The following is a 26,144-nucleotide window of genomic DNA, read 5'->3' as shown; positions in this document are numbered from 1 at the left end:
AATGAAAGAAGTTGCCGAATGGATGAAACAAAGCCGTCTGAAACTGAACTCAGACAAAACAGAAGTCCTCATCTTAGGCACATCCCCCTCTGCATGGGACGACTCTTGGTGGCCGGAAGCCCTTGGAAAAGCACCCATCCCGACAGACCACGCACGGAACCTAGGCGTCATCCTGGATTCTTCACTCTCAATGAACAGACAAGTCAGCGCCGCATCCTCATCCTGCTTCAACATTCTCCGCATGCTCAAAAAAACTTTTCGCTGGATCCCCACCGAAACAAGGAAAACAGTCACCCATGCTCTGGTCACGAGCCGACTGGACTACGGAAACACCCTCTACGCAGGTACTACCGCTAAACTCCAGAAGAAACTCCAACGAATCCAAAACGCCTCAGCCAGGATCATATTAGACATACCGCGCAACGAACACATCTCCGGTCACCTGAAAGACCTCCACTGGCTACCCGTCAATAAGAGAATCACTTTCCGACTGCTAACCCACGCACACAAATCACTCTACGACATCGGACCAGAATGCCTTAACTCACGACTGTCCTTCTACACCCCCTCCCGCCAACTACGTTCTTCCAGCCAAGCCCTCGCTACTGTACCTCGCATCAACAAGACCACCATGGGAGGCAGATCCTACTCATACCTAGCTGCTAAAACATGGAACTCACTCCCCGCTTACCTTCGCCTTACCCAGAACCACCTAGCATTCAGAAAACAACTCAAAACGTGGATATTTGACAAGTAATCCTCCTCCCTTTCTAAGCGCCTTGAGACCCTCTGGGTATGTAGTGCGCTATATAAATTATCTGACTTGACTTGACTTGTTCCTCAGAGTATCCCACGGCTCTACCACCCCTGTGACTAATCCTGGGACATTAGCTAGCACAACCGAATACAGGGTAACGGCTGTAGGTAAGTCCAGAAATGTCATCATAGGGTCTAATTCCTGGTTACTCAGGGGTGCGAACGTTTTAGAGATCAACACTGCTGGACTGGGTGGGGGTGTGGTCCTAGATCATTGATCACCGCACCAGATGTTGTATTATTATCAATCGGGATGGGGGCATGTATAGACCTGGGAGAGGCTAAAGAAATTACAGGAAACAGAGTTGGTGGTTTGGTAGTCAAAGTGTTTTGGTCCTTGTTGCGAATGGGCCCCATCAAGTTTGAATGGTTACCAGGTGCCTTGTCCCCACTATAGATCTGCTGCCTGGGGCAGCCGCCTAAGTAGTCTGGACCACTGTTATATGTATGGGCCTGTTTTGGGATTCTTGGCTGTTTTTTTTTCAGGCATTTGGTTAACGACTCCTCCATTATACCCATTCTGCTACTTAGATTGGTTAGGGTTTCTCTCAGATAGATATCAAGTGCATCTAGTTTAGTTTTTAACATGGCAACGTCACTCTGGCTGCATGATTTGGCACAGGGTAGGATTTTTTCTTTTATGCCTTATTTGTATGTGGGCTGGGTCTTATCCTTCTTGGGTACCTTTTTACATGATTTACGAGGTATCACCCTAGTCTCACACACGGGTTCAACAGTAGTACTAGGGAGAGTATCAGTGTTTCTCGGGTGCTTAATAGGGGGTTGGGAGTCGCTCTCCTGATCGCTCACTGAAATGTGCTATGACACGTTCAAAACGCAGTCATTTGGGCTTGCCCCACTCCTCGGTTCCTCTTTAGAAGTGGGGGAAGGGGCAGATGTTTCTTGTTCAACCATATCGGCTGCAGAACCCATAACCGGGCCTGTTCTTTCTCTGTTCATGGCCTCCTCCACAGATGTGATCTGCTGTTCTATCGCCCCCATTGCCCCCGTTAAATAGTTTAGTAAGGTCTGATAGGCCCCCAAGTTTTTTTTGCATTTTGCTCCGACAACTAGGAGTTTTTCTCTTCCCCATATTGCACTTATACCAAATAAACCTGGGCAATCAAAACACGCGTAATCCTGAAATTCTTAATTGAGCACTTGCTTTTAACGCTAAGGTAGTAAGATGTTTTTTTAAATAATATCTTTAAATTGACAATTATAAATTAATTAGACTACCCTTATACTATGTGCAAAATGGTCCACGAAAAGGTCAACTTGTTATTACCCCCAATGTTTGTTCAAAATACATCAGACAAGGTTCAGAATACTTTGAACAGTGTCCCAGGCTCACCAAGACAAGTGTTGAAGTAAAGAAGGTGCGAAGTAAGTTGTTCCGCTCTGATAGCATCGCAAAACACCTTATTGATGAAAAACGAAGAGCTGTGGCCCAACCTCTTCTGGTCTATGATGGGCTAAGACGGGCCGTCTTGGCCCGGTCTTCGCTCGGGCCGAGCCTGGGCACGTTCCACGCGCGTCCAGCGCTGCGGGGCGGCTCTGTGAATTTAAGGAGTCCACCCTCCTCCAGGGGAAAGGAGTAAAGTGCAATGTGCTGGGTCTAGGCAAGGGTCCAAAAACAAAGTGTGGCAGGGCGAAACGATGCAGAGCGGTCTCCCCACTCCTAATATCAGTAGCTCCTTCAAGGTTGCTCAGTGGGTGTATGTGTACTCTACAAAGTTTATTGTATTGTCGTAGTAATATGTTATTATAACAATAGTTTGTCCCCTACACTTCTTCCCCATTAATAAGCAATGTACAAACTTCTTTGAGTTGACATTAAGTAGCAAATTTTCTAAAAAGATGGTTTATCTCATTTAGAACCCAGCTCTGGGGCACCATTGATGGCATCACTTACTGCTCTTGTGATGCTATTCTCATCAATCCGTAAAAAGTTGATTTTAGGGCGCATTTATTTTGCCTAAGCCTTAGCCAACATGTGTTTTGTGAAACTTGTCACTTTTTTCAAGGCTGAAAGCGAAGAATCCAAAGGAAAAAATAATCACTTTTCTAATTCTAATTCTAATTTTATAATGGATTTGGTGATCCAATATCAAAAAACCTTTACAAAACACCACTTCATTATTTTGTTGCAAAATGTTTCTAATCATATCTCAGTTTTATTCATTCACCATACTCATTCAAACTGCTGTTATAAACCTCTAAGTTCCAGTGTGCATTTGATTTTAAATCTATAAACATGAATGTAATTTATCAATTAACTCGCTTTTGTACATCCTTTTATGTGAACACCACTTACTAAATATACATTAGTATAACATATTGCATATTAGTTATTGATTCGTTCAAATTCCACATGATTATGTTTTATATTCAAAGACTATATACAGTCATGAGAAAAACTAAAATGATACCCTTTGAAATATTCCTTATTTTCTTTTTCTCGTATTATTTGATTTCCCATAAAATACCTCAATTTGCTACAAACCTTGAAATGATCATTGATATAATTTCTATTGAATTGAATATTGCATACTATATTTGTTTGGTGGGAAAACAAAAATCAGATTATCATATTCCACCAGGACAATAGTCAAAGTTAGTCATATTGTTCAATACTACAAAATTGGCACAGTGCTCTGATATGAATGATATTATCAGTTGTGTAGCTTGTTCCCCAATTTAGAATGTTTAGCTTTCATTACTCATGTCTTTGAAGCCTTCGTTTATAACAAATCGTCCTGATGTAAGCAAAGCAACTACACAGTATTACATTCATAATTAGGTGTGTGTTTGTCGAACATTAATTAGGTGCTTAAATTGTTAACCAAGATGACATAATCTAGTTACTTTGTGCAAATTAAAGTAAGAAGCTGACCTACTTAAATATGAATCTTCTCTGTTTATTCACAACAAATCAATAACTAACATATTATGTTATGTCTCCAAACTACCCCTATATAGATCCCAGACCATCCAGAACGCAGCTGAAAGACTAATTTTCACATCCACATCACACCGCACCTCAGCAAGCTTCACTGACTCTCCATTCATAAGCCAATCCAAGCTTTTCTCGCACACATAGCAAGCCCTACACAGCACAGGAACAAAATACCTGAACATCCTCATACACTTTCACCAACCCACAAGACACGTCTCTCGCACACACTCCCTGCATCCACAAATGCAAAACTGGAGGGCACTCATTCTCATACATTGCACCCAATACCTAGAACGACCTCCCTCAACACACTCGAGCCTTCTCCTCACTTCTTGAGTTCCACCCGAAGCTGAAGATCTGGGTCTTCATATAAGCGCCTATGGACCACACACCTATACCTTGCCCAAGCACCTAGATACCTTCTCGGGTGATTAGTGCTTTACAAATTAACATAACATACATTATTTTTAAGTAGAAATGTATTTGCAAAACTATCTGTGTTTCATCTCCATAGTTATATAGGACAAGAACAAAAGAGCTAACAACCAGAGGGATTATAAAGACATGATTGTTCTGGGGACAGTGTTCAGCACTGTTGAACTCTACAGAAAAATAAAATGTCCTTGTATAATCATGTGAAATGGGAACATCATTCGGGAAATGCAAAGTGAAACTAAAAGGAATGTGACTAGCTACTCACGTATGTCTAACTTTAATTTGTACGTTCTTGTCCATAGATGTCCAGTTTTTTTTCCAAGATGCTCTTTTATTATTTTAGTCTTGCATGCAAAGTGAATCAATCAGTGAGATACTGTAACTCTGGGTCACCCAACATTGTTTTCTTAGAAAAGCGAAGGGTATGTCAATCCATGGCAGATTTCCAGCATACCTTCTCATAGTGTGCATTACCCCTCACCCTCTCAAAGGACCAATGTTTGACAGTCCTGCTGCAAATCATGGGGTTAAAGCACGTGCTGCAGTGGTTTAAGTGTAACCTGAATGTTTCAGTTGTTAATCCCAGTATTGTCATACACCAAATCATTGAAGTCAGTGCTAACTAACAGAAGTTACATCTTAAACCATCTTCCAGTGCTTAATCAACATACAATCAGCAAAGGCCAGGTAGCTCACATAAACATTCATGGGATCTGTTAATTTGATCCCTTCTCCACTGTTCTGTTTGGAATAAGTTCCGATAGAGCAATTTCAAATTTCATCGTCACCAATGTTAAAATTCAAGCAAACACATATTATCGGTTAATTTTTCATTTCACTGGCCTGTACAAAACTGAATCACATGCCACTGTATAAAAGAATACAGAAATAAGTCAGTCAGTTAATGGCTCTACATATGTAGAGTATTAGTGTCAGTAGAAATTAAGAAACATTCTTCTTGATCATCCACAAGCACAGCATTCTCTTAATTGTGGGGATTTCTCTCAGAAACCCAGTAGCAAGCAGAAGTTGTAAGATAATACATTATCACTGAGGAATTTCTAACAGTAATTCTTGGCAAAAGCTCAGAAGAATGTGGCAATCTACAGCACTGATAGCTCAGTGAGTCAGACACATCTCCCAATGATTAAAACATTTACTAAACAGCTAAAGCAGAAACCAGTAGCCCACTCAAATATCTCATCAGTCTCCTAATTATAACCTTCATCAGGGAGTCAATTGGTTATTGATATGGTTGCCTGTTTCCCAGATTCCTACTAAAACGGGTGTTACATGAGAAGTGGCATAGAAATTCCTTCACTTTTGTCACAATTACATTATTCATATTGTTATTATTTATTGCTCCCATTTACACGCCCTGGAAAGAGACGTCTTCCTGAGCATCAGCAAGGTCTCTTTGCAAACATAATAGTGAACCACATTATACATGGTGTCAAAAGGTTATTGAAACAAATGGTTGTTGTATTAAAGTGTTGGGCAAGCTCTTAATCCTAAAAAAATGTATCGTCGTGTCAATGCAACAAAGTTGATGCTTCCCTTGACTCTTGCTTTTGGTTGCTTCCTCTGTCACTTTCATGTCAAGGGACTTTTTTGGTTTCCTATTTTCCTGCCATATTTATTTAAAAAAACCCTATTAAGCCAGGTTGAGGTTATGTTCAAGTGTCGGAATCCATGTACGCCTTTAATCTGAAACCATATATATTTTTGATTTAGTCTGCCATTTTTTCTTTCATTTTGTTTTTCTAGTCTTCCCTCTCGAGTCCTGATATCTTTGACTCCCCGAGCCCAGATGAAGAGAAGGAGGACCTTGCTTCTCTTACACAGAAATCGGCTGAAATATCAAAGAAATCACCACGAACTGTGACTATAACGCAGGTGGGTTCATTGGCTCTTAACTCAGTATTCATATTTTGAGTTATCCACACATGTATGGTTGAAGACAAGCTCCTAAGTTAAAAGCATTATTATTATTATAACTTAAAAAAAAATAACCTATTTGACACAGGCCTTTTTGTAAAGACAATGTTTCGTTTACTTTGGCAAAGGCTTTATTTGTGGAACTATTCTATCCTAGATATCCAGCACCTCATTGCTTGTCTAGAAATTAATTAATTGGTTGAAGTTCATGAAAGGTTTGCTGACCAACATGCATGCATTTGGCCTGTAGCAACTTGCAGCAGCATCTCATTGTAAAGATTCAATTATTTGCCACTGTCATCTCTCTAAGAAAGGCAATGATTTATAAACATTATTTAATTCTAGATCATACATCTTTTTTCCTTAAGAATAGATTTGTAGGATAACTTGTCCTCTGTTTCATTCAAAAGTGCTTGTTATAAGAGTCATGCATTTTCTCCCCCCTCTTCTTTGCAAAATCAGATTCCAAGCTCAATATGAGTTCCAAGACATCTTCTCATGGAAGCCGAAGTTGAAAAAGGACTTCTATTTTGGAATCTGCCTGTATGTTTATATGACTGTCCGACATTACCAATTAGGGGATCTTTGATATGGACCATCTTTTCAGGGTCATGAATGATGGCTTATCGGGCACCTCATTACCCTGCCCTTTGAATTGAAGGGATTGTAGGCATTTGTCTTCTTTGCTATGAGTCAGCACGTTGCTGTCTCTGATTGTAGGGGCATCCACAACAGGACTTGATCCTAAACATCCCATCTGTATCCCTCCTTAAGAGAGTTGCGGACAGGAACAAAGGCATCTGTAAGTTTCTGTTACTAATAGATTTAGGGCCTTATTACGGGTCTGGTGGTCCACGTACCGCCAGACTGGCAGGGGGCATGACAGTGGTGGTCTTCCCACTGCCCTATTACGACCAGGGCAGGCAGGTCACCTGGGACCACTGCAACAGTGGTGCGGTGGTCTTGAGGCCGCAATGTGCTTGACTGGGCCGCTGCGGCCCCACCAAGCATATTACGAGTTTCCTCACCACCACACATTTTACATGGTGGTGAGGAAAGAAAGGGGGCCCTACAGAGCCCCCTGGTGCCTCTGCACCATGGGGTGCATGCCGGGGGCCACATGTTGTGCCCCCCTGTGTGCATGCATCCTAGTACCTGCAAGGCATGTACTGCAGCAGTCCATGCTGTGCAGGTACTGATTTGATGTTCCCATTGCATTGCCTATTTCGTAGGCACTGCCGTGGGTACGCCAAAGAACAGCCCGCCAGACAGGAGGAAACTCCTAACCTGGCGGGCTGTTCAAACATGAGTTTGTGCGGGAGCAGCGGTCCTGCTCCCGCACTGCCAAACTCATAATAAGGCCCTTAGAATCTCACAACTGACACAGCTTCTCTGGGGCCATGGCAGGTAAGTGACTTTCGTTTTCCCTTTTAGCATTTTCTGCCAAGAGTTCTCCTGCAGAGTTGCTTTTATATCTGCATGTTCACCCACAGATTCAGCCACCACAGGTTCTTGTTAATACAGCCCTTCTCCAACCTGTTCAACTACAGTCGCCCAGTCCTTTCTATCCCAGGTTGATTTACTCAGCTATTACAGTGAAGTTCACAGAAGCTCTGCTGAAGACTTGCTTGAGCCACTAATATCATCTGAATCTGGGTGTTTCAAGGATATCTTGGCTCAGCCCAGTCAATCATATCCCTCTACACTTAATGCCAGAACAGATGCAGACACAACTGATGAGTTAAATGAGGAAGCAGATCAGGATAATCACTTCTGCCTTTTACACACTGTTGAATTATGTCATGATGTATTTCGGTCTGGAATCAGGCTAAATCTTTCCCTAAAAAAAGAATGTATATCCTGTCTATCCTTACCTTTTCTGGTGGACATTTTGCTGACCGCTGCAAAGTCGAGAAAAAAAGCACTCTTAAACAAGATAACAGATATGATTTCCAGAGATCTCACAGATAAAGTACATGCTTTGTCTTACCTACCTTCCTCTGAGGAGCCTTCTGCTGTGCAGCAGCAGCAGTCTCACGCCCAACCCAAATACTGGGCTAGGTGTGCCTTGGTTGGTTTCCTCCTGTGGTGCGAGTGGTGTTAGGCTTTGCCAATCTACAAAGTCAGGACCTTAGGCACTCCAAATAGTACTGTGGTTAATGTTGCTTGGTACTGATGCTGGCTGTGTCTTCTTACGTTACAGAAAGAAGGGAGAACAGAAATACCTAGTGAAGTGGAGTGAAAGAACAGACAGAAAAAAATGTGACGTATAACTGCTAAGGAAAGCAGGATATAAAACCAAGCAGATCACTAACGCCTAAAGGAAGAATGAACACGTAAGAAGTAGGAGAAGCAGGCACAGCTGACAATAGAGATATGGGGCAGGCAGAAGAAATTGAGAGCGAAAGAGACAGAAGAGAGGAATAAGTAGGGAAAAGTAGTGAGTGCTAGAGAGAGAATATGGAAAGAATAGGCAAGAGAGCAGAAAATGTTCAGAAGTGGGGGGGGGGGGCAGATTGGGGAAGGTGGATTAAATGGAACATCTGCTGAGAAGTTGAGTAGATATGGGCAAAGAGAGTAGGACCAGTCACACAAGTGTAGAAATCCAAGAGGATACTGCCAAGGACAACAAGTAGCTGAGGAGCATGACTGGAGAGCTAAAACTGTGGAGGACTGAGCAAGAGGCAGATGGAGAAAAGGATGAGGAGCTGGAACAAGAAAGGGCCAGTGAACAGAAAATGAAGGTTAAGCACAATCAGCTGTGATTTGGTAGCAGAATGTGGTAGGTATGGATAGACTGGGAACTACTTGAAATAGCACTTTTTTTCTGGCTGAAAGTTTGAAATGTTTTTAGAAACGTGAAGTCAAGTTTGTCTGTGAAAAAAGCATTTTTCTCCCAAATATATAAATGCTGAAAAGGTTTGGGCACATTATGGATAGTCAACCCCAGCTTCCATGTGGGAAGAGTGAAATACCAAAGCTAACAATTTGATTAGATTTCGAATACTTCCATGAGGGATTTGATAATATGTGCTTTCTTGTACTAAATTTAAAAATCTTTAAAATAAACAATTTTTCTTTTCGGAGTTCAGTGTTATCATGCCTGCAGAATCGGGTATTGTGTCAATGGACAAATCTGTACTTGGTTTCATGTTTATGGTACCGGCTCAAAAGACTGTAGACTTTCATGTGTCAACACAGTCTTTTCTTGCGTAAAGACAACTCTATTTTTTGAAGCTCCCCAGACTTGTATTCCAATCCGCTCAAGGACCCCCTTAGAGCAGCTTTTGAGTTGTAATGCATGGCCTTCATGCAGCTGCCAAACAGAGAGTTTCTAGCCTGGGGTTTCCATGAGGCTGTAGAGCAGAGAGTTTAGTTTCTCTCCTGTGATCTCGGTCATGCAACCCAACAGATTTTCCATCCGAGTACCATCCTGTTACAACTTTGAAACTGCCTAGCAGAGAGTTTCTAGTCTGTAGCCGCCATTCTCCTGCCAAAGAGGGGGTATTTGTTCTGTAACCTCCACAAAATGGCCCTACAAAGATTTTGCATCCTATTCCTTTTTGGTCTGTCAAACAGATAGTATCTGGTATTGATCTCCTCCAGCCAGCCAAATATAGAGCCTCTCCCATTAAGTCTGCTTATATTCGTATATCTTTTTCCAAAACCATATTCAATTTGTGTTTGTGTTTGGCTTATAAGGTGTGGAGTGTGTCCATTCGCCTAAGAGGGAGCGGGAAACTCGGAATGTTTGAGCCTCTGAAAGACTGTGAAGTTGAACACTATACCCTCATCTTTCATTGTTTGTATTATTCAGGTGTCGGACAATAGAGCTGCACTACCACCAAAACCAGGCGGGCTCGCTTCTATTGGAGGCAATGTGCCACCAGGAACAGCACCATTTTCTGCGTTTCATCCAGTTACTGCTGGGACAACTGGGCACAGATCAAACTCCCCATCGTTACTCAGCACAGAAGGAAAGCCAAAGACTGAGCACCTGAGCCCTGGTCAGTCCGCCTTGGAGGAGCTAAGAATGCAAGTCAAAGACCTAAGGAGTATTATTGAAACCATGAAAGATCAGCAAAAGTAAGTGCACATGTGCGCCCTACCTAATTTGTTATGCGTTTACTAAACAACCCTTATTTGCCCAATTCTAAAAATATTAATATTTGGCTTAGCATGTCTATCAAATCTTTCTTTCTGAGACATTTGTGTTCTTGATGTCGATTTTGTAGTATCGACAGGGGAGTAGCTTGGTCAGTAAGATTGGGGGGCTGGGAGGGGGTGAGCTTCAGATTTCTCAACATTCATGCTGGCATATCTTGTTAACACACATTATCAGAGAAGCAGGACATAAGGTGCCTTAAGGGGTAGAGGAAAGGGAGACCAGTGCAGATTGTTAGTGGTACTTAAAATAACGTGTAAAATAACCAACATTTTTTTAGATCTTCAAAACAGAGAGGAGAGTGTGTGTGTGTGTGTTAGTCTGTGTGTGAATGTAAATTTCCGAGGTGAAATCCAACAGACACCTTTCCATACCCGACTGAAAGCACACGTTCCCACTAATGACTAGATAACACATTTATTAAGGGCGTGTAACACCCCTCGAAGCTACGCCCCTGAGTATTGATTTGTTCAATATACTGTTATTATGCTGCTTTAATTTGTTCCACAAATAAAATCTGTGATGCACTCTCTCTTCATGTAATAGGTAATATATATTGTACGCTGATCAGTATTTCTTCTTTTCAGTGTAGTTAACTCAAATTTCAAATGCAATAAAGCTTATGTAAAGGTCAACTTGCTAAGGATTCACTTTAGTTAATTCCCACTATGCTCTGTGCATGTGAATGGGAAATAGCATGCTTAAATCTAAACTTGATGTATTGTGAGTTAATGTAGGGAACTTTTCTAAGTCCCTTCAACCTTGAACTAACCAGTTCAGCATTCTAAATAAAGTTTTTTACTCAGGGCTGTGCTTACATAGTTCCAGAGTTTATCCTAGACTGAAGTTAATACAAGCAAGGGAAAAAACTATTTATATATATGAATGAATGAATGAATGAATTAGTTTCTTTATGCTCAATTACTTAAAATCATTACGTTCACACATCTAGAATCATCATTTTGTATATATCATGCTACAAATTATACAGTTCAGGGGCTCTGTGTTTATATATAAGAACTGTGTATATATATGTGTGTGTGTATATATATATATATATATATATATATATATATATATATACACGCACATACATATATACATATATATGCACACCAGTGGTGTGGTGGACCATGCTTCCAGAGGAAACATTTTTTGGGGATTGCTTATAACTTTGGCACAGTTTGTCAAATCTTCACAAACTGTCCCCAAAAACTTCTGATCCACCTCAGCCCTTCCCTGGAAAGTTTCAGGGTGGTCCATCAAGCAGGGGCAGCGAAAAAAGTGGGTTCCTAAATACTGTTTCCCCCAGAAATGTTTCCATAGGAAAATTAACCCCTCCCATGCTCGTGACGGAACCGTTCCGTCACAAGCCTCAGGTGGGCTGTGCTGGTGACGGAATGGTTCCGTCGCGGCCTGCTCGCCGCGCCTGCGCGGCGCGAATTTGGCTCCTGCGCAGGGCTTTCTAAAGAGCTGGCGGGGCCGTGACGGAACTGTTCCGTCACAAGCACAGCTCACCCGAGGCTCGTGACGGAGCGGTTCCGTAACGAGCACGGGAGCGCCGCGCGGCCCTGCCTCCCCCTTAGCGCTGTGGCGGAATAGCCGCCGCAGTGAAGGGGTTAAACAGTGACAGTGTAAAAGCTGCTGAACGGAATTACACCAGATTTGACAGAAAGCTAGATCTTGATCCATAAGGTGTTCCTTTTATAATTTGGTGTAAATCTGTTAATTAGTTGTTGGGAAACTAGGGATCAAAAATGTGGTATATTTTACGCCACAGCAGATCCACTGAGCCAACAGATCTTCAGATAAGATCTGATTTGCTGCCACCACTTCAAAAAATAGGTGTCGGCCGCCAGTTTTGGACTCGGGGATGAGTCTCCTGTCCTCGATATAAGTAAAAAAAAACAGGGTGGAGATACCCTGCCCCCTAGACCTAAAGGTGGGGGCATCCCATGGGGCCTACAAAGTTTATTTTTATTTTACTGCAAATTTGTCGTGGATCCGCAAATCCACAGTAAAATTTTAAAAAGCATTGGCATAGCCAAAAGGTCTCGCCTTTGGGACCTTATAAGTGTTTAGCCCTGCAACAGTTGATGTTGTTGCACCAAGGATATTGTGCTCTATAACTAAACTCTTATAAGGTCCCAAAGGCGAGACCTATTGGCTATGCCAATGCTTGTTTGTTTTGTTTTTAAACTCACTATACTTGGTCTTCCTGGTCAGTTCTTGCAGTATATTTTCTTATATGCACTAACTAGATATTTATATAGCGTTTCGTGCAGCCATTTAGCCGATTTTTAAGCGCTTGAAACAGGTTCATTATGCAGGTGCAATAACTTCATTTGCCCAGAATCACGCAATGCAGTAAAGAGGGGAAACCGGGATTTGGAAGTACATTTTCGGAACTGAGAGTCAGAAATGTACTCATTGGTTGAGTCCCCTCCACACAGACCTCTAAACTTTTGGCTTCCCAAAATCAAGGAAAGGCTGTCCATTATTCCAAAGGCGTGATAAGAAAGTAAGTTAAACAAATGTTTCCCAGGTCATGGGTATCGCAATCTAAGGATGGGAGGGGGCAGGGACACGAGGATCTTGCGCTGTGTAAGCTTGTGCCTTCCTTTGGCCAGTTATATTACTTTCATTTATTTACAGGGCACTCTTTAAAAACAATAACAGCGAAAAGGCAATCGAAGTAAAAAAAATAAAAGGCGTGGGTTCTGGTGGCAGAGGAGGTAACATTCCTTGAACACTATTACTCTGAGTTTAGTTGGCACTACCCACAGACTGTCATCATCACATGTTTTGGCTGTTTGCTCTCACATGTTTAATATTTCAGACACCCCTGCCTCCTGCTACATGTCACGGTTATGTTACTCAAGTGTTGGTGTGTCTAGACTTGTCCTCAAGTGTCTTTTTTTGTGAGTGGTCTGGGCGAGCGCTGGAAATAAAGATTTTTCAACTTGAATGGAAGTGTCTTCTGTTGCTGGAGAGCGGGCAGGGATTTGCTTGACTGTGGAAAACATCTTTACACAACCGGTGCAGAAAGGAAGGTTGACGATGGAGTTTGGAGGTGTGCCTCTCCGAGGGGGTTCTGCTTTGCCAACTAGACCCATAGGGATTGCACCTTTCATGTTTTCGTGAATGGAAACTATTTTGAGCGCCTGTATGATGTGGTAATTCTTTTTATATAGCGCTTATTTGAGACAATGTTTAGTTTTTTCTAAGGAGAATATTATTGAAATGAGGTGCGTTGCCATTCGTTTCTACATTTTGGCAGATAAATGAATTACATGACCCGATTTATCCAGAATCGCATTGTATGTCAGTGGCGGAGCTGAGATTAGAATTCAGGAGGAATTTCTAGCCGGAAGGCTGCCTCTGCTGCACAGTTTCATAGTATCTGGGGGACTGTTTTTTAGAAAGAAACCTTTTCCTTACTGTCGGAATTCTATGCCTCTGAGTGTAAAATCATTCTGCCGACGGTGCCCTGATGTTCCGGCAGCGCTAATTTATCACAAGGCGCGCACTTGGCGCTCACTGTTTCGACACATAGGCACACCAGTGAAATAATGCTGTTCTAGTAGTGCATACCTTCTATGCCCAAAATGCCCTGGCCTGCCCCTACGCTGCTGCACCCAGGGAGGGAGTGCGAGAGCAGCGAGATGGAGGACAGGCAGACAAGAAAGACTTCAACACCTCAATAATCAATTTTTTCCGCAGAGAAGGGGGAATCCGAGTCTCTCCAACTAAAGGTTTACTTTCCGAGCCCTAAGCAGGAACTCATGTGGAGAAAAGCTGGCTGCGTTACCCACACGTATAAATGCAGTTTAGAACTATTTACATACCGGGGAACACTTAATCTTGCTTCTAAAGTTGCGAGGGGGGGGGGGATAGGGGGGCCAGAGATAATCTACGACAGGGGTCTCCAACCTTTTGTGTAGTCTGAGCTACTTTTGGCAAGTGAAAATTGTTGTGAGCTACTGAACCCGAATAAACTCGCGCATTTTATCGAGAGACCCCCCACGGCCAGTTTCATTGACTTTAAGCCTAATTTCATCAGAGCCCATACTGTGGTTTGAACAAAATACCCAAGACAGGCCTGACTTAAGAGTTCCCTAGAACACCAAAAGGAATGACTTTGGATTTGTGACGCTTCAAGTCATTACAATTAATCGGTCCAAAATTAAGACCTTCCAGAAATAGTGGTCATTGAAATAATCATTGTAAAGGGCACCTTTATCAAATATTGGCTTTATAGCCCGCAGGCCAGCTCATGCTGGGACTCCCAAGCCCACATTTCTGGCCATCACCCACGCGCGGCATCCAATAATGGATTGCCTGCCCCAGGCGCGGTGTCCGCTGTAGTGAAAGTAATTCCTGAGTACCGTACTGTGCTGATCAGGGGCAGATGCTATGCTCTGTACTCCTGCACCGCGCACCGTATTCTTCTATAGACAGACTAGGCGCCTGCACAGGCACCATATTTTGTGCTCGTGCATGGACAGACTGCATGCCCTATGTTTCTCACAACAGGCACATTTTCCACTCTCCCTTTGCCAAAAAGTCCTCCGGCCTAAGTCATTCCGGCGGGAGGGGCCGGGCTGTCCCTGTTCTAAGTCACAGATGTGCTGTCAGTAAACAGGGTGCAAGCGCCTGCAGATCTCCCCTGTGCAGTATGCATGAGCAGGCAGGCAGACCCCATGCCCCCCTCCTCCCACAACCTTTCCTTGAACTTTCTTCCCAACGCTCCACGGCGTGCAACAGTAGAGAGATCGCCCTGTTCAGTGTGCATGTCCCCAGTGTGTACACGCACACAGATATCTCATGTGGTGTGTGAAGGAGTCGGAAAGCCCCACTCCCCTCAGAGCACACGTGCCGTCAGAGCTTCGACTCTGGCGTGCAAGAATGGACGCCCACCCCCAAGTTGACTGATCCTTCTGAGCAGCATAGTGCTCAGAAGCTTGAACACCCCTCCTCGTGTTTTAGGAGCGTGTAAACCTCCACTACTTTTCACGGCGCAGAAATGTTGGCAAACTCCCACCCTTCACAGTGTGCAAGAGAAGGCAACGCATCGAAGTCCTTCAAGTGTTCGAAGGTAATGCCCCCACTCCTTTCTTTGTGCATGGGGTGGAGTATCACCTTCCAACCCCACAGGTGCGTGAAAGAACGGCAGGTCCCCTTTTCACACTCGTTTCTTCCACGCCACACCACTTGCAAGCGCTAACAAGATCCAGTACAATGCACTACAAGACATTTTTATTGGCAGGGCATGTCAGGCAGGTGTTTCCAGAGTCAGCACACGAGATTCCTGCACTATACATTCACAGTCGCTCCAGCGTGATGAGCTCACCTCCCAGATATGTGGAAGCAGATGTTTTGTGCACTCGCTGTTTTGGTAACACACTGTGATGCTCACTGCAGTTTCTGCTCTTAGCACGAGGCACACTTGCGCAATGTTCCTTAAATGTTTGTGCACATAAAAATGTGTGCAATTATTTAGATCAGAAACTCCCTGTCAATTATGGTGACTTTTAAATCTACTTCATATCTTTCTACGTCAACAGGGCCATACTTTACAGGCGGCTCTGTGAATCAGGCGGCCAACAAGAGCCAAATTTCGGGGGGGGGGGGGGGGGGGGGCTGAGGTGTTGCGCGCCTGCTGAGAAAAATTTCACTATAAGGTTTATTTGAGATCTGTGTGTCCGACAAGTAATAAAGTGCAGCGTGTTACACTAGCTCCGTCGCAGGGAGGAGGGCGAGGGAACAGCAGCCCGGGAGGGAAAGAGGAGCGGAGGCAAGGAGGAGGCCAAAGGAGGGGGCCATGGCTACTGGAAAGGGAGGGAGCGGGACAGCAGAGCAGCCCGAGCGGGGGTCAGCGGGAGGGGACCTGGCTACTGGAGCCCAGAGGGGCACCAGATATGAGGCATCTGCATATTTTACCAAAAAATGCACGAAAAACGGCACAATCAGGGGGGGGGAGAGGCACCAAAAAACGAGCTTACCTGCAGTGGCTGATTCTGGCGGCGGAAGTCACGTCTCCTATTGCTCGCGCTGGCACCCGTCGCACAATGGCAGTCAGTGCGATGCCAGCGCGTTTTCAATAGGCAATGACGGCAGACTCTCACGAGAGACGTCAGAAGCTCCAGGAGAGGAGCGTCATCGCGTCATCCTCTTCGCCCGCCCCATCCACACATTATGCCCAATCAGAGCGAAGGGCTAGACGAGCTACTCCCGGGGTCTCCGCGAGCTACCAGTAGCTCGCGATCGACCGGTTGGAGACCCCGGATCTACGAGGACCTTGAGGGCGCTGGTCAAACAGGCCTTAAATCTAGTGAGACAACGGACACTCCCTTCTCATGCAGGAACATGCATGTCATTTAAGAAAGGCGGCCGCAGCTCTTAAACTGAATTATCCCAAATACAGACATTAGTAAATGAACGAACACGGTTACATATCCCATGCCAAACAGGTAAAGGGGAGGGGCGACACCTTCCTAGCCCCTTTATATATGACATCCAGAGGTTCACACCAGATCTCGTGATGTGTCATGTGACTGCGCATCAGTGTTACTGGCCTGTCCTTGAACGTGCCCTTGGCTTCCAAGGAACCTCATGCCCTGCGTTTGTCAGGGTAGGCTGCAGCATGCATGTTGGTTCAACAAGCAGCAGGGGGTGGTCAGGCCGCAGCCTCATACAAGGGCTGCCTGTGCTCCTGGAGTCTGTTCAAAGGTGTTCGAGGGAGGCTCGGAAGTCTGCTGCCCTTCAGAGAGGCCGGGGGACCGGTGCGGATTCCTTCTCACCATTGTGGCCTGAGAGAGGCCTCTGTATGTAGCTGGTCCGCACAGAGGCACATTAACGCAGCTTCACATCTGTGGAGACCTCGCGCCTGAGGGAACAGAATGCTATCTAAAAGTGATTGGTTCATGTTTGTAATACAAGTTGTGCACTCATCTAATAGGAAGGAAGTGCTAGTATAACGTCCACATTAGCCAAGGCACTTTAATGCATTTGGATATAGTGCATTAAGTGCCGACATTTAAATATAGTGAAACTAATTTCATAGTGATTATTTGAGGGAGTGCGTCGACCGCATGCCGTCTGCACTGGAGACAATTTGCATTGAAATGCCGGGCAGTGTCACCGCAGCACTTTCTTCAGTCGGAGCGGCCAAATACTTTGAGGCCACAGGAAAAACAAGACTTACAGGTATGTTAACACTCGAGCAGCTGAGCGTGAGAAGAGCCTTCCCACGCCACTGTATAAACAGATAAGCGCAGCCACGCTGATTAAAACCAGATGGCCCCTGCGCGCCGCTGCTGGCTCCCGAGAGCAAAACGCTCTGGGAGTGAACTTTTCACAAGAAGCTGGGGCCTCCACACGCCTTTGGCCAATTGCGTGCTTAAACCAGACGCAAAGGCCAATGGCGTGTGAGCACCACATGCACGAGGTTCTACTAAAGCTAAAATGATTCCAAGAGGTCGATTTCCCATGCCAGCTCGTACACGCTGCCATAGGCTCGACCTAAAATAGTTAGTCTCCCTCCTTTTAAAAAAAACCCTGAGCTGGGACAGGACCATGAGGCGGCACAGTTATGGTTTGGAGAGGGGGGCTTGCAGCCATCTTCCCCAAGCCTACCCCTGGGGGGAGGGGGGAACATGGCCTCCCTCCCCGAGCCTCTATGAGGTACTGGAGCTCAACCACCCAGGCGTGTTTTTTATAAGTAGGGCATCCCGAGCCTCTATGAGGCCCTGGGGGCCCCATGGCTGCGTTTTTTATAACTAGGGAAGGAGGGCACAGGGCCTCACAGACTTGTTCTAAAAGCTATAGAAGTGGAGGTAAAAATAAACTGTCACTGTGCTGAGCTTCCCCATAGAATGAAATAAACATTTCACAAAATGGCTTCTCTCCAAGCCGTAAACTCTTTACTTTCCAATCAAACATTTGATAGAATTACACTCTTGTCACAAACATGTCTGATGCCTAAATCTCTTCAGAACATTTCCACTCTCAAATGTGAGGCCCCTCAACAGAGCCTGGAGGCCATGGGCGTCCGCAGAAATGTTTCCAGGGGGGGGCAAAATGTTAACTTCATCACTCGCCTTCCAGGGGGGGGCAACATTTTAACTTCCTCACTCGCCTTCAAGGCACGTTTAATGCAGACGGCCCATTGTCCTTAATGTGATGATCAGCAGCAGAGAGAATGACAATGGGCCTGTCCACAGTCTGTTCGAGGTCGGGGAGGGGCTGCTGCAGCCTCCAGAGTTCAAAGAGAAGTGCGAGAGGCCCCAAGTGAGAGAACATTTAGACTCCTGGGGCGTCTCGCAGGGGAACAGCCTGCTGTAATCTTGAACATTACGGACCAAAAGGAATGGGACCGGCGATCCAGGGGGGGCAAGCGCACCCCCTTGCCCTCCCCTGCGGACGCCCATGATGCACTCTGTGCTGGAGAGGACTTGAAAGAAACAACTGCTCTCCTTAATCTCACTCGTGGGACTCTGCAAGTAACAGAAACAGTACCAATTACTGTAAGGCTTAATTTTTAAGCACACTGTGATTGGCCATATTTTGTAGTAATCCCACCCCCATGCTGCCTTCTGAGTGTGGGTTAGTTGAGACTGGCTAGCCTGAACTGCCGTGAACACAACCAATCTGTGTATGCTCTCATGCTGTATTTAGTAGAAAACAGCATGAGAGCAACGCAAGGATTGGGGTGAGCAGGTGAGCCCAGCACTCCAAAGGAGACTCGGGGAACTGTGCTGTATTTCCCCTGGTTACTTTGCGGTGTGCATTCAAGAGGAAAAAAGTGCACATGCCTGGCTGGGAAAAGTAAGATACCTGTCCAATCTGACATATGCACTTGACTTTAATGCCACCTGCTTGTCAAACAACTACAAACAGTGGCTAGGTATACCAACTCACACCGTCCTTTAGTCATATGTTTGGTGCACAGCTTAAATTGTAAAGACCACCTTCTGATAGTTCTGCATAGCAGACAAACATAAAGTTATAAAAAGATAGTGGTGCATCAAAAATCAATAGTCAGTCAAAATGTCTAAAGTTCATGTGTCTTTCGTATTCGTATTTCGTATTGTAACTTTTTTTTCTCTATGTTTTCAATTGAAACAAGAAGCGTTGCGTTAAAAAATGAACTTCTTCAGAATACATCACATGTTGCCTTCTGAATCTGTGTCTCATGCTAGACAGGCTCCAAGTGTTTCAATTTCCAAACCTTTTAGGAAATTGGAGGCGATTGATGTACCCAATCCTGAATTTGGGGACTGTGGTGAGATATTAACTGTCAACATTTTTAACTTGATGGGCCACTTTGAGCAACATGAAGAAGAAATTGTGAAATGCAACGTCACCGGAATTATATTTTTCCTTTGGACATACATATGAGTTATTGTGTCCCTTAAATTAATGCATCCTGCAGAAGTTCATTTTTGAACGAACCGGCTGCTTGTCGATCAACGGGAATGGCCATGCCCTGCGCTAAGCATGGGCGAATTTTGCGAATCTCGCGTTCGCGAATTTTGCGGATTTGCGAACTCGCAATCCGCAAAATCCGCGAATTCTCGCGAATTTGCGGATTTTTTTTTTGTGTGTTCGCGCGGGTTTCTGCCAGTTCGCGAGGGCTTTGTACAATTTCGCAAACGCGAACTTACCTGTCGGGTCGCAAGTTTTGCGAACTTGTTGTTTCTACGTGTCCAGCCTGTTTGGGACACTCTTCTTCACCACTGCCACTCTCTGACTACTCATGCCACCCTCTGGCCCACCCATGCCACCCTCTGTTTCATCACCGCACCCTCTGGTTGTCCAGTGTACATTATTTTCAGCAAAGCAAAGCACACCTTCCCTGCCTCAAGTGACCTGAATTAATTTGGGGCTGATTAATGTGTCACAGAATATTTTTTTAGCTGGCACCTGCTTCCTTAGTGCTTCCTGATTAGTAATCTTTTGCACTTGCTAAGTGCTTTCATTGTTGCAAAATTAGTTACAACACCTGCCCTGCCCCAACTGACAATAATGAATTAGGGGCTGATTAATGTGTCACTGGATTTGAACTTCCAGCCTGGCTCCTGCTTGTCTGCCTTAGCTGTAATTCAGGACCTTTGTGTAACTATTCTGAGGGTCAGAGCAGGGTCACATAATAGTTGCAAGTAGGCAACTGAACTCTGGAGGGGCCCCTCAGGAAGCACTACAAGAAATGGCTACTAATGATGAGCTTGAACTTTTGAACCTGGTAAGTAGTTTCAGTTTTGCTAAAATCGTATTTCTGCAATTTAGCGCTTATTCGCGGGGCGCGAGGTTGAACTGGGAAGCCGCGAACTCACGCGAACAGTGCGAGCAAATCCGCTGCTCGCGGATTTTGCAGGAAATTCGCGAATCTCGCGGATTGCGAATTTACCGAAAATCCGCAAAATCCGCGAGCGAAACGGATTTTCCGCCCATGCTTACCCTGCGCAGACAAATAACTCATGCGCAGCACAACATGCCTGTAAATTAATGTAATTTATTTTAATTGATGGTAATACGTGTGGCGCTAGAAGAGGGAAGGTTAGGTGGGCAACATCCTTAAGCCTTAAAGGAGGAGCGTCCCAGATCAACAGTGTGTTATGGACTTGGGAGCCAGGCATTAGGCTCTGTGAATAGTTGCATCAGTGGAAGCTTGAGAAATCCGGCGACTTCTGCAGAACCCTGAGGTTCTTACTTGAAGTTAAGCCTCTTGTGTCCAATCAAAACCTGTGTAGGATTGATATTGATATTGATATTGATCAAAGTGGTGGATTGCATCTCTAGACAAAGATGACAGTAATGAATATGTAGAGAAATGTTAGAAGCAGGAGCTGAGCTAGAACCAACAGCGGCTCTAGTTACGCTGTTGCTTATGGCGAAGTCATGCAAATGAATCTACCTAAAGTAACAAACCATCACATTCCATTTGGAAAGTATCAGAAAATAACATGGAGTGGGGGACATAATTGCTGCAGAAGGTACATTGGAAAAAATGACTGGATAATTCTGGAATTTTGTATAGTATACTATTTACATTACATATGAAAACCCATATTTGCTTAACCCCTTCCACACTCATGATGACCTGGGCTCGTCATGGTGTAGCCTCCTCGCACGCTCATGACGAGCCCAGCTCGTCATGTAACATGGGTTTTTTAAAATCTCAGCATACGGCCGTAATTACTATTGCGCCCATGAGGTTAAAGGCTTCGCTGACACACACACACAATATTAAGAACATGTCTCTCATGTCCATGGGGTGTATGAAAGGAGTCTATTGTTCAGAGGCCTTTATTAATTATGCTGTTCTAAAATGTAAAAACTTTTTTTGCAGACGAGAAATTAAACAGTTGTTGACAGAGCTGGATGAAGAGAAGAAAATTCGTCTACGGTTACAGGTATTCAATTTATGCAAAATGCAATGTATTTAAACCATGAGTTTTGTTCAGGGGCAAAAACATATTTAGTTCACATTACATTAAAGTGCAGCATGTAGTCAGGTAAAAATGTCAAAAAAACAAAACCCAATTTGGTGCACTATTTTGACGAGTTGCAATTCAGCAGTGACATCGACATGGGTCACCAAAACAGTTTTAAAGCATTTGATCTGTGTAATTCAGGCAACATAAATTTACATTCACAAAGCAACTTTTCTCAAATAATGTTACTTCTGAATGATGATTTGTAGATTTAAACATATCTGTTTACAGCGTTGCCCACAAGCACTGCGAATGGGTGTTCCTGGTCTGGAATAGCTTTCAAAGGATATGAACATTTAAAACTGGCTTCTCCAACTGGTTGCTCTCTACCTACCTGTAAGTAGATCTTCTGTCTGCAGTAGACCTGGGTGGAGTTTCACTATGCGTAACTGAAAAAAAACCTCTGCTACGGAAGAGTGTGTTAGGGTCATGCCGTTCGCAGTGATTTTGAGTGCCGGTTGTTTGTCCTGTCCTGTAAAATCATTGCGAACGGCACCATGCACAGCGCAAGAAGGCGCAGCCTCCTTTCTGCTGCTCCTCGCATTGAGAAATCTGACCGCCTGTGTTGAGAAATCTCACCAGGAGGTTGATTTTTCTTGCTCGCCCTCTCTAACTATACCTTGGCGAGCATGAGGGAGGAAAAATCTCGCAGGGAAGTGGATTTTCCTTGCTCGCACTCGCCAACTTGACATTGATGAGCGGGAGCGAGGAAAAAAACTCTGCTCTGCTACACTCCACGGAGCTTAGTTTTAGGGAACTCCGCATGCTCCCCGGAGTGCGGAAAACACAGTGAACGGAGCAGAGTTCACCACCCAGATTAGTGTGCAGCCCAGCCGACTAAATTAGACACTTTTGGTTGGTTGAATTAGTCTATGTTGACCAAAATTTAAAAGGGTGTATTCAAGAAAAAAATTCCAAAATATATTTAAAGCTGACATTTGAGTGATTAATCAGGTGGCACTGGGGAGACTTCTTACTAATATTAATACCTTGGTGCCTGTTGCTTTGCTGCTATGGCTGTTATGAATTACCCATGTAGACTCATTCCAAATTGATAAATGCTTATTAGCATTACTGTCTGCTACTCTGCCTGATATACGTAGGTGATCACTGCTAGTTATCTTGCTTATGGTGACCACTAATGTAATCTCATCTGATATGATCACTAGTACATCACTAATAATATTATTAGCTCGGGATGACTTTCATTGATTGTAAGTAGCTCTTATTAATGAGAGGGTTGGAGACCCCTGTTTTAGAAACTCAAAAGTTTAGGGTATGCACAAACCTTTGTAAGGCACTGTGTGTGTGATTGAAGTTTTACTCAAATCTGTCAGGGTGGAAATGGGTAGGGCACTGGCCAGTAGTAGTTATATGGGTGTGTCCGTAGGGAAAAATACTGTCTGCAGAGCAATACCATTAAAACATATTAAAGTGCATTTGCAATATTGCAGAGTATGCATAGTGTTCACACATGCACACATGTTACATTTATTCCTGTGTCAATGTTTTTGCATGTGAAGAACTTGCAATTCACAAATGAGTTTTAGAGCTACTCATGGGAACCGCGCCGGTCACAGAATCCAAGGAGTACTCCCAGATTTCTCAAAAAGTTGGGAAGCTACCCCAAACACAGGAGCAAACCTGTTGAGAAAATGTCTCTTTTTTTGAGAATTAGGTTTAGAATTCTAAATCACCTGTATGCGGACAACACATAACTGTATATGAAAATCTCCTCTCCAGATGACTTCATCTCCCTCAACGCTATTCTACATAGTACTCAAAGTTGGCTCACTGGCAACCACCTCATGCTTAACACCAAAAAAACGGAATTCCTCCTCATCTCCCCCCCAATCACACACCCAAGATAGACTTATGGCTGAAGCATCTAACTTCCTTTGATTTCGCTCCCCACATCATTGACTCCGCGAAATCCTTGGGAATCACCCTAGACAAACACATAAATAGGCAGACTCAAATTAATAATAACACCAAGGGAGCTAATTATCAGATGAGTATCCTAAGGAAACTTAAACCCTTACTCCCACAGACTGACTTAAAAATGGCGGTACAAGCCCTAGTGTTACCACGATTGGACTATAGAAGCACCACTCTATGCGGTCTTCCCAAATACAAGCTAGCCCCGCTGAGGGCTTCTCTTAATGCTGCAGCCAGACTGGTCTCTGGAACTAAAACAAACATTTCTCCGACCTTGAAAGCTCTTAACTGGCTACCCTATGAGGCAAGAATACAACTAAAGATCACCTGCATGACCCATAAAGCCCTGCATAGCAATACCCCCAGTTACTTAGCACAAATGCTAGAGCAGTTGGGAGGATGCAGACAATCGCGAAGTCCAAGCTCACTACTACTGAAACCTCAATCCTGCCACAAAAAGAGAACTGGTTGCAGAGCATTCTCCGGGATCGCATCGAAGATTTGGAACTCCTTACCTCCAGATGTACGCAGAATCTCTTCCTTTACCTCCTTCAAAAAATAAGTAAAAATACTTCTAATGGACAAATTCACATCCTAAGTCTTTAATTCTTTGATGACTACTAGCCACATATGTTATCCATATACCACTGTCTACCTCTTTTGTATTGAATGTCGAAGTTGGAATGTATGTATATTACCCCATTCATATAATGTTTAAAAACATTGTATTGTAAAGCGCTCTGATATCCTCTTGGGTCACAACAGGATGTGGGAGCACACCGCTGACCTCTCAGGCAAGGTTCGCCCCTGGCATTCTGGTACATGCAGTCTCTTGTAGCTAGCTCCGATATTTTCGAGTATTTCACCAAAGTTGGCGCAGATAGTGCTGATCTCTAGACACGTGTTTCTGGTTTATTAACTGTCATCAGTAGAGAATACAGTCTTTATTTTGGGGTTCGCTGAGTAGGCTGCCAAACATTAAATCACTTCTGGTACCTCTCACTGGCGCGCAGGTGCTTCATCCACGAGCTCGTCCGCTCAATGACTCACGGGAGTACTTTAAATAGACAATAGGATGTGGGAGCAAATCCGCTGACCTCTCAGGTAAGGTTCGCCCCTGGCATTCTGGTAAATGCAGTCTCTTGTAGCTCGCTCCGATATTTTCGAGTATTTTGCCAAAGTTGGAGCAGATAGTGCTGATCTCTAGACACGTGTTTCTGGTTTATTAACCGTCATCAGTAGAGAATACAGTCTTTATTTTTGGGTTTGCGGAGTAGGCTGCCAAACATTAAATCAGGTCCGGTACCTCTCACTGGCGCGCAAGTGCTTCATCCATGAGCTTGTCAGCTCAATGGCTCACGGGAGTACTTTAAATAGACTACAGGATGTGGGAGCACACCGCTGACCTCTCAGGCAAGGTTCGCCCCTGGCATTCTGGTAAATGCAGTCTTTTGTAACTTGCTCCGATATTTTCGAGTATTTTGCCAAAGTTGGCGCAAATAGTGCTGATCTCTAGACACGTGTTTCTGGTTTATTAACCGTCATCAGTGGAGAATACAGTACACATACTTGACGCACTGCATTGACCATGATGCCTAGGGGCGATCCTGCTGGTAGGTGAAGCAGTGTGATCCCACATTTGTTTCCTATTTAAAAGGCTCCCTCGAGCCATTTGAGCGGACGAGCTCGTGGACAGGCACCTGCGCGCCTGGAGAGTTACCGACAACTGAGAATATTTTGGCATCCTGCTCAGCAACCTCTTACACTCTTATTGCCTAATCTCTACTGATGACGGATAACAATCCAGAAACACGTGTCTAGAGATGGCCAGCACCAATCTGCACCTACCTGGTGAAACACTCGAGAGACTTTGCAAGTACACACACTTGGCGAACTGCATTGACCATGATGCCTAGGGGCGATCCTGCTGGGAGGTGAAGCAGTGTGATCCCATATTTGTTACCCTCTTGTGTCACGTTTGCGCTATATAAAACTTTACAAATATATAAAAATAAACAAAAATAATGACCATGTTTCTTTGCCCCTTAAGTTGAACCACTTTTAAAATCCATCTCTTACTGCTAGCGCACCTCTTCTTGGTCCTTGGTATTTTTGTTAGTAAATAATTCAGCCTTTTTTTATTTGATTTCTGTAAAGAGTGTAATAGAAGTTTGCACATAGATAATGCCCAACATTTTGTGTTGAATATTCATCATTTAAGTGGACCAGAAACAAATGCTATTCAGTTGTGTAAAATGCACCCTTTCAAACAAGAGTGGAATGGTGGTGTTGTAGATGGCTACTTTGTAAAACTACTGTACTCTGCATATACATTCATTGTAGGGTGCAGCAGGTTCTGGTTTGTGGTTTCAGCTTCTGTGGCGCCACACCAGTG

General features: G+C 44.2%; 1 protein-coding gene across 2 annotated transcripts in view; it reads left to right on the top strand.

Moving 5' to 3' along the window:
* The window catches only part of SH3KBP1 (SH3 domain containing kinase binding protein 1), a 1,359,457-nt gene that overhangs the window by 1,299,678 nt on the left and 33,635 nt on the right, over positions 1-26,144 (top strand). For both annotated transcript variants that reach the window (XM_086934590.1, XM_086934589.1), the window contains 3 exons: positions 5,978-6,106; positions 9,966-10,234; positions 21,667-21,730. In XM_086934590.1, the coding sequence (XP_086790716.1) occupies positions 5,978-6,106; positions 9,966-10,234; positions 21,667-21,730 (462 nt within the window). The remainder of the gene's footprint in view (positions 1-5,977; positions 6,107-9,965; positions 10,235-21,666; positions 21,731-26,144) is intronic.

The sequence above is a fragment of the Lissotriton vulgaris genome, chromosome 8, assembly GCF_964263255.1.
Source record: "Lissotriton vulgaris chromosome 8, aLisVul1.2, whole genome shotgun sequence".
NCBI lineage: Eukaryota > Metazoa > Chordata > Amphibia > Caudata > Salamandridae > Lissotriton > Lissotriton vulgaris.
This window is presented reverse-complemented; position numbering and strand designations above follow the sequence as displayed.